This window comes from Ambystoma mexicanum, chromosome 5q (genome assembly GCF_040938575.1).
Source record: "Ambystoma mexicanum isolate Mex_15411 chromosome 5q, UKY_AmexF1_1, whole genome shotgun sequence".
NCBI lineage: Eukaryota > Metazoa > Chordata > Amphibia > Caudata > Ambystomatidae > Ambystoma > Ambystoma mexicanum.
In genome coordinates, this window is record NC_090933.1 from 116,678,097 (window position 1) to 116,694,284 (window position 16,188).

Here is a 16,188-nt window from a genome sequence, read left to right on the forward strand (position 1 = left end):
GTCATGAAACTAGAGATGGATCTTGCTGTTTTCGTATGCCCTAATATTACTTTCCGCACAGTGGAACATGGCAGGGAGGCAAGCCGGTGCAATTCTGGTGTGCGTTAGGGGAGATTTAACCAGCTGACATGTGGCAATGGAGTTGCTCTTTTAAACATTAGCAGCATGACCTGGCATGCAGGGAGGCTTCCAGTTATGATGGACCCACCATCAGCGACAGTGGCATAGAATCAGTTCCCGATAACATTTAGTCGGCCAGGGTATATTCGCCATGACACATAGACATTTAATACCACTGGCATTCTCACAGCTGCACTCTAAACACAAAATGACACCCAGTGGAATCGTTTGGCATAGGTGATGTCCAAGAGTGAAGGTGTACTCTTTGCCCTTACTTAGAAGACTTTCCATTCATAATGTCCTCTATTAGGATTTATCATTGGTCTTTTCCTTGATTCAAGTATTGATTACTTTGAAGCAAACTGGATTAGAGAAATCCATCAGGGGAATCCCAAAACCTTTAATTGCAGTGTGCACCACCTTCCCTTGAGTGCTTTCTGATCCTATGCCTCATCATTCCCCATCCTTCAGTTTTCCTGTATTGCCAGTACTTCAAACCTCCTCCCATTGCTTATCAGGGTGTGCTTGCCACCCATAAGACCAAATATATTTTCTCTAGACAGCCTTCTTTTCAACTGAGTCATGCAGCAAGCTGGGTAGTCTCCATCGCACTGCTGCATAGCCTGCAGCCAATAAAGGAAGACCCCCAAATGAGTTCCAGCAGCGAGAGTCGGCCATTTCCCACTAACAGAAGTGCAGAATTCCAAGGGCAGAAAATGACACATTCGGTCCGTTCTTAACTCTCTGCGGGATTTTGGTTCATATACAAAGACCTGTATAAACATTTGTGAGTGTACCCTGTTATTCTCCACTGGTACCTTACACACATCTGTTAAATGCTGTGCCTGGTTGAGGAGAGATGTTTTTTTGGAGGACCAACAAATAATTCTTTTTGGCTGCAAAACCAGTTTCCATTGTAGGAAACAATATTATTTTCAATGGCACTTAAATATAATAGCAGATTACCATTCTAGAACTCTTTAAACCATCTTCTTTTGTTGTGTCCTATTTTGCTATTATATCACTGTACCCTTGTAAGGAGTTTTTTTAAAGGGTTTTTTATTTATGTATTCTGCATAGCCTTAAAACTAATGGAATAGCCTGTGTGCACAGGCCAAAGTGTGTGCGGAAAGAAATGTTCAGAGTTTTAATACAGACATTGTGGAGGCGTGATATGCTGAAAATAATTGTATTTACAGAAATCCCTCTGTATGGGTGAAAAAGTACTTTATTTTGTTGGAGGAATAGTGCTTAATCAAAGGAATTTCAGTTTATATGTTTTACATTTTTTTATATATTTTCTTAGTATCTGCAACCTGAAGTATGCTTTTAAAGTGGTATCCATGTCTTGGGCCTTTTCTGCAGCTAATTGTATGTTATCATTGTTGTAATACACAATTTGTTCACCTGGAAGTTGAACTTGAAGTCTTATTATTGTATGCGTAAGGTAACAGCTCCCTCTAGCAGTGATGACAGGCCTTTTGTTATATAGGATATGATGTCTAGGCTGCTATGTGTGTGTTATTTATTATATGTAAATGGAGCAATCTGATCCAATAAAGTTTATTTCTCTCTCACTGTACTGCTTATTCCATAGCTGGTATCAATTTGTAGAATCCTGGAAGCTATTAAACTTGTATGCAAATGTACTATTTAGGGGTGCAATTATCCCTCAGGCGCAGCACCAGGTTTTCTGCATCATTAGTGATTGGAAAAGAAAATGGTTTACCGCAGTTACTTTCACATTCTAAAATTGTTTACTGAATGAATGAAAGCATTTGGGCATTCCCCTGTTAACCCACTATGTGGAACGGCTAATGTACAAGGCTCTAACAGCTGTAAGGCCCTGGTCGGCTATCCATTCATACAAGTAACATTTTCTTGTGAGTACACATTGGTGTTACAAAACCTTGTTACAAAATACATTCCATCTCTCTTACCTTCTAATTCCCCCCATTACTCCTACTCTTCCTACCGGTACTCATTTTCCCTTTAACGCTCATCTTCATTTCCATTTTCTGTATTTTGTGTTTTGTGGCTTTGTGTATTTTCCCTATTCAATTTCACATCCCATGTTAGGACTCTCTGGACATAACTGGCTAATGGGATTTGGACACCCCACCCCTTTCCCAGTATTTCAGCAAAAGTGTCTGGGTTTGTGGCTTCACGTATGTTCCCTATACAATTCCACACTGTTTCACCAATCTGCACCATATTTTGCACAGTCTCCTGTTAGGACTCCCCAGACATTAATGGCTACTTGACATTTAGACAGCCCATTTGGATTTTAGCAAAAGTCAAAAGAAATGTGTGGGTTTGTGGTTTGGCGAAGCATTGTTCCTTATACAATTCTGCATCGTTTCACCAATCGGCACCAGATTTTGCACAGTTACATGTAACTATGAGGGAATGAAAGCCCAGGCAATGCCGGTTATATCAGCTAGTGCATAATAAAAAAGATCTTTTTTAAATTATTGATTTAAAAAAGGAGGAATATCCTTCTAAAATGATTTCCATTCCTTTTAATGCAGAGCTAAATGTAAAAGAATCCGAGGTGCGAGGATGTGATGAAACATCGTGTAGATACGGGGGAGTGTGCAAGGAAGAAGCCGATGGCATCAAGTGCGTGTGCCAATTTCAGGTAAAGACTTTAAGATACTATTTTCTTTTTCAGCTTTGGCCTCCAGTGGAGGATTTTCCTCTAGTATACATGGATCAATGAAAATGACCTGCATTGCACTTTTCTGCCACAGTCGTTTCCCGTCTTTGGTGTTGGAACATTGGGCAATTTTCCTGGGATCCCTGCTCAATCCCCCGACCCTCGTCATGTGCAGAGGACACCCCCACAGCCCCTGCCCATCGACATTTCCCCACTTCTGCACCCCTCCCTTCTCCTCTCCAAAGGAAACCCCTGAACTCCTGATCTCCCATAGGCCCAGCTCCTTCCACACCTCACCGAATCCAACCCACTCCTCTCTGTCCTCAGGCCCTCCCCCTTACGAAACCCGCCCTCGCTCCCCTGTCCCACTCCTGACCTCCAGTCCATTCTTCGCTCCCCCTGGCCTTGCACGAAAAGCGCAAGCAGCAATTCCCGAGAGCCAGTGGTGCGAACAAAGTGACCTGTCGGGAAATGTCCCTATGGATGAAAAGGGCTGTAACCATAAATGGATCTATGTGGTTTTGTTGCACCGGAAATAGATGCGGGGGGAGGTCCCCACATCTCCACCCCACATCCCCACCTTAATAAATACCCAACCCAACCCCCATCTAAATTTTCTGCGAAATTTGGTCAAAAAATGGATGAAATTGTATTTGCAGTATATGATATGATCGTTTATTTAAATAGTGCCTATACACAATGTGTTGCAAAGCGCTTCAAGGCAAGGGAGGGAACAAGGGAAAATAGAATGGCATTCGTACAGGCCATGAACAACAAGAATGTGAAATTACCTATCGTACTCGTCCTGGCGACATTTCAGACAGTGCAAGAGCTAAGACATAGATAAGGAAGGGAGGGGGGGAGTGGGAAGGAAATGGAAACAGACAGGCGACTACCGTACTAGGCCTGACAACATTTCTGGTAGAGCCGGAGAAAACAAAAGGTGAGGGAGAGCGGTGCAGATATGATAAGTCATTTATAACGCGCCTGTACACAAGTGTTTCTAGTAATGGTCTGCAATCTCATCTACCAATGCCCATATATATGTGGGCTTTGGATAATGTGTAAACTCAGCTTCAATCAAGCGAACTCTTTGTTTTTGGTTTGTTTTTTGCATTGTGTGTGTTCCTCCTTTGGTATTCACGTGCCGGGTAAATGTTTCGTTTGCAGTGTTTATCCAGGAATGCAACGCCTTTTCCTAAGGCGGAGGAGCTCCTTCGACCTCATGCAGATGCTGGACATGCGATTAGCGGAGCATCCTAGATGGAACACTGATCAATTAATAAAGCAAAAAAGATCACTATTAACGCAACTAATCCAAAGCCCCAGCCCCGTCCCATCTCTGGAACCAGAAAATATGCAACACTGTTTCACAGCCACGCAAAGCATTGTCTACTCGACTTTCTTCCCAGCATTTTAAAAAACATATGGGGCCAGATTACAGAAACCTTCCACCGGCGCAAGTGCAAAGTTTGCACGGTATTAGCACTAGGGCAACGTTTGCCCTATTTTCATTTTCACTACATTTTTGCACCAGGAAAAAGTTGGCCCTAGTGCAAACTTTGCACTTATGCAAAATGCATCAAAAATGTATATTTTTAGCGCTACAGCAATATTTGCCCTGTTGCTTTTAATATGCTCAAGTGCACTTGTCGAGGTGCAATGGTTTTTTAATGTGTCCCAGTGTTTTTAAAAAATAGGGCAAACTTTGCCGTAGTGCTAATACCGTGCAAACTTTGCACTTGCACCGGTGCTACATTTCTGTTATCTGGCCTATGATCTCTGATTTTCAAGGCGTTATTCAATAGGATTGATTGCCTTCAAAAGTGCATCACAACAACAATGTATAAAGAGAAGTAATCCTTTTTTTTTACACATGAAAGGTAAACATACAAATATTAAACATTTGGAAAAAAGGAATTACAAATGGACAAGTTTGCCTGCACAGCTTTACTAACCTGACATGGAAATTGTAAAGGCCACTTTCAATGCAGTGCAACATTTGTTACTCTAAATCCTTGATAAATAAATACGTGTACATATATATATCCTTTATTGCGATATGGTTTAACATAAAACCTTTCACAAGTTCATACAATCTGGCAATTCATACAAATTGCATACACAATTTCACTTAAAATGCACACATACATCCAATATTTCAAATAATTATAAAAACCGCATTCATATTCAAAGAAAAGCCCACCAAATCAGGTAATAAACACAATTAAGGATATACATTGCATCATTTCTAACCCAGCATTTTAATACTAGTTTATAGGCAATATTTTTGAAAGGGAGGGGATATTTCCTAGTGATTTGCATATCTCAGCTTGAACTGCTATGAGAGGAATTGATAAAGACAGGTGTTTAGCGCTCATCAAACATCTCCATCAACTATCTACGTAGGACTGCCCCTTGCTACCTTTCTTGGTAAGGTTCTTATGAGGCGATGTCCTGAGGTACCATTTTGTGGTGTGCTTCCTCTGGAAGTGGAGAGTGTGCAGCAACAGGGGAAGCGTAAAAAGTAGGGAGCGTGCAGCAGTGTGTACCAAGTAAAGAGTGGGAGAGAATACTTCCCAGCGTAGGTATTCCCGTGAAAGTCGAGTACTGGTGGGGTCCCTACGAACAGCTCAACATGCAACAAGGTAAATTGCGATATCTAGGAGCTGGTCATATGAATTACATTGCGAATCAGGTAGCAAGACAAGCGTGGCACCATAACAGTGACTAGGGCGACCAGACGTCCCGGTTGGAAATCACCATGCGTCCCGGGGTCCTGGGAGTTTTTTCATTTTCCAAACCCCGTCCGGGGATTGGAAGGCTGGCTGGCTACGGTCCCGGATTTTGCCAGTACCCGATTTCGAAATCCCAAAATCGGGTCCTGGCGCGACTCTTCCTGCACGGAAATGGGGGCGTGAATGCTTTTCACGCCCCCATTTCCTCCCCCTTTCCCTCCCCTGCGCTCTCCTCCAATGAGAGGAGTGCGCCTGTGAGAACACCAGCTCCCCGCTAAAGGCCAGCGACATAGAAGTAGGACTACCGTTTTATTGTAGTCCTACTTCTAGATCTATGGCCTGTCCTGGTTTAAAAAAAAAATCTGGTCACCATAACAGTGACAGATCTGACACTACAAAGCAGCAATCTTAAAAGCTTAGAAACTGCACTACACAGAACATATCAGAACGGTAAGCAGCCCGCAGACTGAAATGTTCAAAATCCTGAAGGAGAGGAGTAACCTGGCGTCCTGCACTTACACCCTCTTGGAAGTAAATTCAAAAACGTTCAGATGATCTGCTGATCGGTATGGTTCAAACTTCACCAACAACTGCAAGACTGAACAAATACAAGCCCATCTCTGTAGCAGGGTCCTCTAAAATGGTAAAGGGCAGCAACAACGAAGGCTACTCAATGGATCCTTGTGCCCTGGACATCGAGAAAGACATCTTAGAAAGCAAACCCTAACCTATTTATACCAAAAACTCAACTTCTCATTAGAAACCATGATAGCATGGAGACTTTCTAAAATTGCCTACATTAATCTACATAGTAAGTAAGCATAGGGAACCCCGTTCAGTTAAAATGAAACTCTGGTAGTGCCAACAGCGAAAGAATATGTTTTCATTAAGTTTCTCTAGATGTTGTTTCTCTAACCAGAATACAATGGCAAATCCATGTGAAGTTCATAGAAATTCTTGTGCAAATGAATTAATAGTACAAAGACACATAGTCAATGTGCAATTAAAAACCCTGTCCCTCTCTATACAACCAAAGTGCCCATACACTTATTCTCAAAAGACCACAATATACATCTGATTTGAAAACACCTGTGTTTTGAATACTGAGAAAAAGGGTTAACAAGAATGTTTTGTGTTATGTCCAAATTGGCAGACCCACAAAACCGCCCAACTTGTTTCAATCCCACAGAAATGTGAAGGGGTCTTCCTCAGGGGCAACACAAGATGAGTGGTGTGTGGTAATAAGATACCTACAAGGCAAATAATTTTGAAGGCGTACAATTCATAATGTATCGGGAATACCACCAACTAATTTGTATTCAGAGTAAAGGCCAATACATTGTGTCTTACCAATCTCTATAATTGAGGGGTACCATTCATGCAAAACAATCTTAAATGTAGCCAGTCCGTCTGGGTAAAGAAAAGAACAAGAAACAAAACCAACGAGCCTCGAATTAAAAATTGGCCAAAAAATCAAAGGGAAGAGAGTAAAGCTAAAAACCTGCGAATCACTCGCCTTACACGGGCAACAATTGGACCTGTGCATGGTATACAATTCACCATAACACTATGGCTGAAAAACTGCAGCAGAAAGAAACATGGAAAATGTGTTTCAGTACAAATTGGTATGTGATACCAATGCGTTGCAAATGCAACACAGACAACTACATAGCACGTACTGGTTGTAGTCATTACAGATGTGCTACGTGAACCTCCATCAAGTCAATTGCAGCAGGGAGGGCCCAACGCTCTTGAAAAAGTCTATTTATGTGGCACCCAGCATTTATTCAAGACCACACCGTGGTGTAGAACGTAACTGCTACATTGTAACAAAGCAGCCGCCATGTTGGAAGAACTAACTGTGAGGCTTACTAATTGTAGTAAAGAAAAATGCTTCATGGGTCTACAGTCATACTATGGAGTAAAGTCTGATGTAAAACATGCCACACTGCTGAAGATGTGGTCACTCAGCGTGTACGCAGGGCCGAACCACAGCGTAAACCATTAATTTAGCAGTGTTTAACCAAATTCATCCAAGCAAAGATCACTCAGCACCAACCCAGGAGAACACTGAGATCCAGAAATTACATACTGCAAGATAGTACATCTGGTCGTATGCCAGAAAGAGATACCGAGGTGCTGCTATCTCTAACATTATGGGGAAACCCTATAACTCACTTCCCGTGAGAATCAGCGCGATCCTGGATCACCTGATTCACTGAAGGCCTGGCTTTTTCAACACACCTAACTAGCCATGGATCCGTCATGGGGATCCGCCACAGATGCACCGGATGGATGTTCTAAAATGGCCACCAGGCAATCCGCTAATCTCCCACACTAAAATCCTCAGCATTTAAACAAATGCACTATATGTAGACCAGCTACGCCACCACACACAGCACGCATCCTTTAGATGGGTTGCAGGCTCTAATACTGCTAAGGTGTTACTCATCATGTTATATAGGAAATGGTGCACGGCCAATGCCGCCCACCCCAAATGCTGCACTGCAAGTGCTGCTTCTCTTGTTTGCATGCATGAGAACTCCAGCAGGCTGAGGGTGGGCTCTCGAATGGGTGCATGCGTTCCTTGCCAAACACTGCAGCCGCACAGAAAGACAGTGGGCAATGGGCAACGTGGGTTGGGGCAACAGGGGGCAGGCGAGATGAGGGGCTTCAAGTGAGGCGAATGGGGTGCAGTGAGGCGGACTTAGGCCAGGCCCCCACTAAAAACATCAAAACAAAGAAGTGGATACAGCAAAGCAGCATTACTAGAAATCCCTGCATGAAACGATGAGGTTTGTGTTTAGGGAGTGGCCTGTGGTTGTTGGGCAAAATTAGATATGGTCACACATGGGCAGCAAAAAGACAAAGAATGGTTCCACCCTATGTAAAGCCTGTGATGGGAACATGGAAAGGGGATGCCAATATCACTTACCAGTATCGTCTTGCTCCTATTCCTCCTAAATCACAGTGCACGCAAACGAGATAACGTTTTAACATGAGATATTCCCAGTGGTGGAAGTGAGCAGGAACGATCAGGATCAGCGTCCTACTGCTTTTATTTTTTACTGTTAACAATTGAACTACTTTTTGCAATTATTTTCAGCATTCTGGAACTGTTCTTTGTGAAGTTAACGCGCTTCTCCACTTTACCACCCGATAGCAGTTGCAGCTAAACTGAAATCTGTTTCAACCCAATTGGCTGTCAGCCTGCATGACTGCAACCCACGTTGCACGTTGCTCCCTTCTTGTCTATTCTGTCCCCCGCCCGGGTCACAGTTCCGCTATTTTTTTTGGTACACTTCTACAACTGGAGATACCAACCCCTTGCCTTACTTCCAACTTTAAACCCAAAGTATCCAATACTTATCAAGGGTCCCCTCTTCCCAGGGGCTGAATAAGTGAACTGCAAAACTGAAACTGTCCTGAGAGGTTTCCCAAGATCACTCATGCCCTGGGCTGCCACCTCTCTCCGAACAGGAGGGGAGGATACAGGCAGGGGTGTTGCTATGTATGGAAAAGATCCGGGGCTATGCTAATGTTGGGACTGTGAGGACTCGCGGCTAGCTAGCCTTTTGGTTGTATCCCCTGAGCTTCTATCCGGGGCTACTACCAAAAGGCCTGGGGCTTTAGCCCCTCAGCGACCCCCGGCAACGCCTCAGGATAGAAACACTATGATGATCAGTATGTCTGGAAGTGGGGAAGATTGCTGGTGTGCAAGCTTATCATTACATTTTGAGAGAGAACTCACAAACCTTTGTGGATCTCTTCTGTATGGTTATTGGGACACATTTAGAGATATGAACGAAAGAGCAAGCAATTTGGATACATAATATTATAAAAATAAGACATAAAATGCAATAAAAGCTTTTTTTATCAGGCATTATTTGCAATGAAATGATGCCAAATAAGCAAATATGGCGAACCAAATGTCAGTTATCTAGGTGGTAGGAAACCGGGAAAAAGAACATAAACCTGTACAACAAAGCTTCCTGGCTTTTTGCTCTATTTGCCAGCTCTCTAGCATCTCGGTTACCTGGCATGGAAACGTTATTATCATTAGTGATTTATAAATCATTAGTGATTTATAAAGTGCTGAATTTGAAGAGTCCGATTCCTGGAATTATTTGCGTGTAAAATCGGGGATTTGCACGCCATTCTGCGCACAAAACCCTGTTTGTCGATTGATCAAATTGACTGTGTGGTACTTTTTCGTACTATTCGGGGATTTTGCGCAGGCTCCGCACATCTCTGGGAGCTGTCGAGTGCCTTGCGTGAGACACCACGCAGAGCATGGGTGAGGCCTGCGCAAAGGCCGGGGTAGGGTGCGGAACTTGGAAAATGAGGAAGAACAAGGGAAGAAGTGGGCGTTATGAGGGAGGGGCCTCAAGCAGTCCATAGCACGCCCATAAATGTGCACGACAAAGCATAATCATGGATTTGAACGCGCAACCTCTCGCCTGTGAAATGCCAACGCAAATTGCTCGATTTCTCTGCCACCCAAAGGCAGGCGTAAAGACACTTGCACATAGGAATCGCAGCACAGAGGTGGAGTTGCATGTTGGATTTAGGGGCGCGTGTACGCAGCTGGGGATCTGGTCAGATTTAGGGGTGCGCGTACACAGTGTAGTGTGGTGTACAAACGGTTTATGGATGTTCACAAACAGATTTTCAGAGTTTTATCCGTGTTATTATAAATCGTATGCATGTTGTCGGGGTGCCGGTAAAAGTTACATGGGACCCTGCGCAGTGTCCCCGAGATGCAGTCCCGCTTGTGGGGGACTCTACACACTGTGTGAAGGGTGCATGCAGACGCACCCGAGGGAACACGCAAAGGTAGCTGTTCTGTCTGTTTTTGCTTTGCATGTGGGCGTGTCGGGTGCGTTCCGGCCGCGACTTGCATATACGGTGTGCATTTTCTATTCTGTGTCGTTCTCGGTGGGCAGCCTTTGCAGGATAAAAGCGCATTGTCCATGAGTTGGGCCCTAAAGCTTTCATTGTACCAAAACTACCTGTGAAGTTCCGCAAAAGTCCTGCCCAACAGGAAAAAAGATGCCTCTCTTATTGTACAAGATGGTGAAATGTGTGTCAGGGCATGTTATTCATAAATGCTGTTCTTCTAAATTCTCAAAAAACTTAGCACCTTACAGAGACAATTGTTTCTCCATCTATTCATCCTTCATTCACTCATCCCACTTCTTGCACCTCCACAACATATTTATTTATCAAAAAACATATATAAAACAATGAATATATATCTTGTGCCCTTTTACCATTGTGCACTTCACAATGGTAAAAGAAATATACCAACAACAGAAGACAATGTGTAAAATTGGTATAATTCACCCTACAGCCAATTTCATTTGAAACAAATACTTCAATCGTGGGGTTACTAATACAGTGCCAAATTTTCAACAGAACATTGTAACAGTGTTTTAAAGGCACAGTATGTGAACTCTGGTACACACACTATACTGGTCTGGAATGTTTTTGTCCTTTAGTCTGTAGAGTAGCAGCCAAATACCTCTGCAGGAAGTCCTGCCCCCTCCCACCTATATGCTGGAATCCTGAAATTGTGCCATGCTTGACACCGGCAGTTGTGACCATTCGGCAGCGAATATTCGAAAAAAAGGATCCACTTAGAAAGCCCTATCAGATGTAATCCCGAAGAGATGACAATCTCATGGAGGAAGTCCCCGAAGAAATATGAAAATATCAAGAAAAGGAGCTGGTGAGATAACAAGAAATGAGCATGACGCACGGAGAAGACTGGATGAAGAAGAGAGTGTATGGACCTTACAGAAACTGATGACAAACTAAACTTTCATATGCGAAAAGAAGATTGCATGTGTGAAGAACACTGCAGAAAATGCAAGTCATTCAATATCTGAACAGATGCAGTAACGCAAGTAGACTAAGTGATCATAGAAGGCTATATGACTTGAATAGACTGCAGGGGGAGCCGCCATTATATAGAAGCTGGACATTGGTGTCACAACTTTAGTAAGTTCAAACCCATGGAGAGAAAGATCAAAAGCTGTGTCGCAGCAAATAATTAGCTGGGATCATGGAAGAAACAAGAAGAGCTGTCTAGCTTGGTGTCAAGGCTGGAGCAGCGAAGACTGGTTATCTATTCTTGAAGATTGTGAACATGAGATGCTGAATCATCGCTTGTTAAGGTGTAAAGAAAGGACACAATGAGTGCCCAGTTTGATTAGTTTAAGACAATTAAATACTGCAAGATGGGCCAAATTGTGGTCTCCTGTCACCTGAGCCAAGGATCGAAATAGAGTTGGGCATACAGTTCTAGAACTATTATAGCGCATGCTCACACTCCCTTAATTTCTCAGAGGCAAGGATACTTGCCAGGCCAAGTTCAAAGGCAATCTTCATGGCAGAAGGCATTGGTAATGAGAGATGATAGCCTAATTGGGTGGGGAGGTAGAGTCAAATCCACCTCCTGACACCTGGGGTATGATCTTACGTGCTGCTAGTGAGCAGAATGTTCCAGACTGGCATGAGCATGCCAACCAGTTCTAGAGGGCCATATAACAAAGGGCCTTATAGTTTGGGAGCCAATAATATACTGTGTACCTAATAATTGTTGAAGAGGACTTGCACTAGGGGTGGGCATGAGTGGCCACCTGACAGTAGATATCCAATCACAACCCAAGCCCTTATAGAAAGTATACTTAGATGTTCCCCTTGAAAGTATCGCAACCCTCCATAGGTTTCTCTTATTTGCCACGTAGTATGACGTCACGTATGACAAATAGTTACCATATAAGTGTGATTTTTTTATGATGAAATGCTTCGGGAATGCTTGTGCGATGTCCGTTGATGTCCGTTGTAACTCCCTGTTTTAGACAATTGATAATAAATCAGATGAACTTTGCCATCTTCCTGAGTTGGTTCCATTATTTGGTGTAAGAGTTACTCTGCTTCCCATCCACTGCATGATACACTACCCAAAGGACCTTGCGATCAAGTCGACATTTTCTAACTGGTCATTTTTTCTCAGTTGTATTTTATTTCCACATAATATGCTTGACCAGACTCTTCATGACAAAAACTCTTTGGACTGGTTCCTTCAAAAAACTTGTCTAGGTGACAAAATTCTCAGACCCTATTTTTCATCTACAGCATACTGTGCTTCCACCCTAAAACATGTCGACACCTGTGTGTTTTGGCCTTTACATGCAGAATCCACTCAAGCTCCACTGAGTGCTCCTCATTTTTTTCTTTTAGGCCTTCATCAGGACAGATAAAAATGTATTGCCCCAAACTAACACAACGTTTTCTTTCAAAACCCAATACTTCTGAACACCAGTGTCCAGGCTTTATTGATCTTTTTCAATTGTCAGCTCTTGGGACTTTTTCAATTTGATCCCTTTTCCACAGCATCCTATGATATTTGCCAGCTGGAGAGCATTTTCTTAGCTCTTCTCCCGTCCTCTTTAGATAGCAGGCATTCAGTCTTGGCCTTCCTATTTGCCCTTCTCGCCTCTCCTCCTCCTTCTATTGGAGCTCTTCACTCGCAATGCTCTTGTATGGGTCCTTCTGGTACCCAGCTTGCTTTTTCCCTTTATGCATTTCCTTTCCTTCTTTTTCCAGACCGCTGCTCCTCACAAAACCATGTCCTGCGTTGTTGCTTGAGGATTCTAAAATCTCAGACAGCACATGCAGGAGCTTGTTTGTAAGGAGTCATTTTTAAAAGTCATGCTTACGTTTGAACCTGCTATAAATACTTGTGTGGAATAAAACAAGTTAAATTAGCAGTTGCAGGAAGCAGTGGATACAGTTCTATGCATTTTAGTGATTCCTTGACGGATTCACAACCAGAGCATCTGGTCAGAAAAACAAAGTTTGATTTCCTGAAAATAAATTGCCCCCTGGCTTGCAAGTCAAGCATTTTTTGCAAGCATGGTTAAAGGACTCAAGTTGGGGAAATATTCCCCTTTTTAAAGGTCCTCTGTGGTCTGTTGGAGATATGCAACAATGCTCTTGTAGTCAATGAGACCAGGTGTATTCCTAGTAGGGGCAGCTCATCCATAATGGGCGAGGGGGCATCAAACTATCGGATCTTGACCCCCTCTCACCCATTATGGAGGAGCCAGTCCACTAATATACGAGCACTACCTCAGCTGTTTTTTCAGCTGAGGCAGTGCTCTTAACTGTCAAAGGGAAACACTGTTTTCCTTTAACAGTTAAAGTACCCTAGCCATGCAAACTCAATGAGATATGCAAGGCTGAGGGCGTTTGCTTCCCCAGCCTCGCATGGCTCATTGGAAATGCTGGCTGGGGAACTGCATGTCTGTATGCGCCACCTCGCACAAAAGACAGAGCAGGCTTAAGTGGGGTGTCTCATCACCCACACTAAGGCCCCTCTACGCATGAGCAGAAACCAGGAGGCTTCCTGATTCCTGTTCATGGTAGCAAGAGCCACAGCGCTGGAAGGGAAGACCTGCGGCAGAAGGTACATTTGTTTATGTTCTGTTTTTTTTTATTTAAATTATGTGTATGGGTGCGTGCATGCTTGTGTTGTTAGGTGAATGAATATATGGTGATGGACGCTGGTGTGCATGAGAGCGTGATTGATATGTGCATGTTGTGTAAATGTGTGTCTCTATGTGCATTTATTTATTATTTAAATATGTGTATGGATGCATGTAAGCTTGTGTTATGAGTGAGTGCATGATGGGTGCTCGTGTGAATGAGGCAGAGTGCTTGCAGTGTGTATGTTGTCTAAATGTGTGCATTTGTATGTTCATTTATTTATTTAAATATGTGTATGGATGCATGTATGCTTGTGTCATGAGTGAGTGCATGATGGGTGCCCGTGACTGTGAATGAGCCAGCAAGTGCTTCTTGTGTGTATGTCGTGTAAGTGTGTGTGTTTGTGCTGGTCCGAGATGATTTTGGCGAGTGGGGTTAAGAGGTTTTCTAGAAAAAAGGCATTTTAAAAAACACCTTTGTTGCACAAGGCCCCTTCCCCACCGGCCAAAATCAGCTCTGCATCTGAGGTGATGTGGGACCCAGGGTACAGGGATGGTATTTGTTTACTGGACATCTATTTTAGATGTCCAGTAAAAAAAACATGACTTACCCCAGTCCCCCCCCCCTGTGCTTCGTACACACACAATCCCATTCATTGTGTGTGCGTGGCACTGGGGCCCAGGGGGCAGGCATGGCATTTTTTACTGGGTATGCCCAGTAAAGAATGCCAGCACAGTCCGCTGCGATTCTTAGCGCCTCACATGCAATGTCAAGTATGACTCCTAGGCCCCCCAGCGCCTTGCATATACACACAATTGATTATCTGTGCATGTGAGGCGCTGGAGGGCAATGAGGGGAAGGAATGCCATTTATTTATGGGCATCTGCATTTCAGTGCAGCCAGTCTAGCCATTTCTTATTGTGTTATGACAAGCATGATAAGTGTTATTGCGAAGCAAGATTGGCAATTTTTATGCGACCAGTCTAGCCATTTCTTACTGAGGCATAACATTTTCTATTTGGCATCTTTGATAAAGCTAGCAGGATCTGCGAAATTATTCTTACTGTGGCATGACATTTTGTATTAGGCATCTTTGGTAAAACAAGCATAAGTGTTATTATGTAGCTAGACTGGCATTTGAATGCAGCCAGTGTAGTCATTTCTTATTGTGTTATGACATTTTTGTATTGGGATGCTTTGATAAAGCAATCAAGACAAGTTATTTAACTCGACTGGCATTTTAGGACAGCCAGTCTGGACATGTTTTCATACTTTGGCATGCATTTTTAATGTTAAAGCCAACTGGAGTATGTTCTTACGTGGGGTACTGCCATATATTGGCTGAACAAACATGGACATGTTTTCTTATAGTATCATTACTGGCATTATGCACAAAGCAAACCTGAGTATGTTCTGATATGGGAATAATAGGGTATAATGGTGGAGTCAGCATGGAAATGTATGGGCGCAGCCAGTGTGAAAATGTTTTATACTGGTACATATTGAGGGAAAAGGCATCATGAAAATGTGTTGGGGAAATGCTACTGTGCACTGTTGGTGACCTGCAAATATTGGATTTTTTTCAAGAGTTACCCTACAAAATCCAATTTCAAACTGTTTGGCTTTTTATCCAATTTTTCTGAAAAAAGTGTGCTCCAAAATGCACCATTTTCGCCCATTATTTAAAGAAATTTCTCGGGCGGAGAACCCCACCCAATCCCCATTGAGTGGTGTGGGCTCCCTCGCTAGGCTTGGCTGCCCTGCCATATATAGGTGAAATATTGCCCCCCTCCAGTTAAAAAATTCACCAGCCATCACTTATTCCTAGAGAGGTGGCATATCTTCAAGCTCTACTAAATGTGGCGGCTGTGGTTCTTCTGCGTTGTATCTCAGTGATTTTCCCGGTTATTTCTCAAAGTCTAATGGTCATTTATACCTGCCTTATTTTTCAATTTCCTGAAAACGTTCCTGTCTTCTTTTGATGGGGTGGTGGGAGCGGCAGCGAGGGGAGAGGCCACTTTTTGGTCACCCCTCTGCCATGTTTTACTGCTCGACTGCCACACTTCCCTGTTCATCCATATGCTCACTCATAGGATACAGTTCCGCTTTCTTTGAAACTCTGCTACTTTTTGCCCTAGGACTGGGTTTCATAGAGTAGGTGTGTTGGAAGTGCAC

General features: G+C 43.2%; 1 protein-coding gene across 1 annotated transcript in view; it reads left to right on the plus strand.

The window, feature by feature from the left end:
* TMEFF1 (transmembrane protein with EGF like and two follistatin like domains 1) overlaps positions 1-16,188 on the plus strand; it is a 577,671-nt gene that overhangs the window by 237,605 nt on the left and 323,878 nt on the right. Inside the window, exon 2 of the mRNA XM_069620632.1 lies at positions 2,652-2,761. Within this exon, the coding sequence (XP_069476733.1) occupies positions 2,652-2,761 (110 nt within the window). The remainder of the gene's footprint in view (positions 1-2,651; positions 2,762-16,188) is intronic.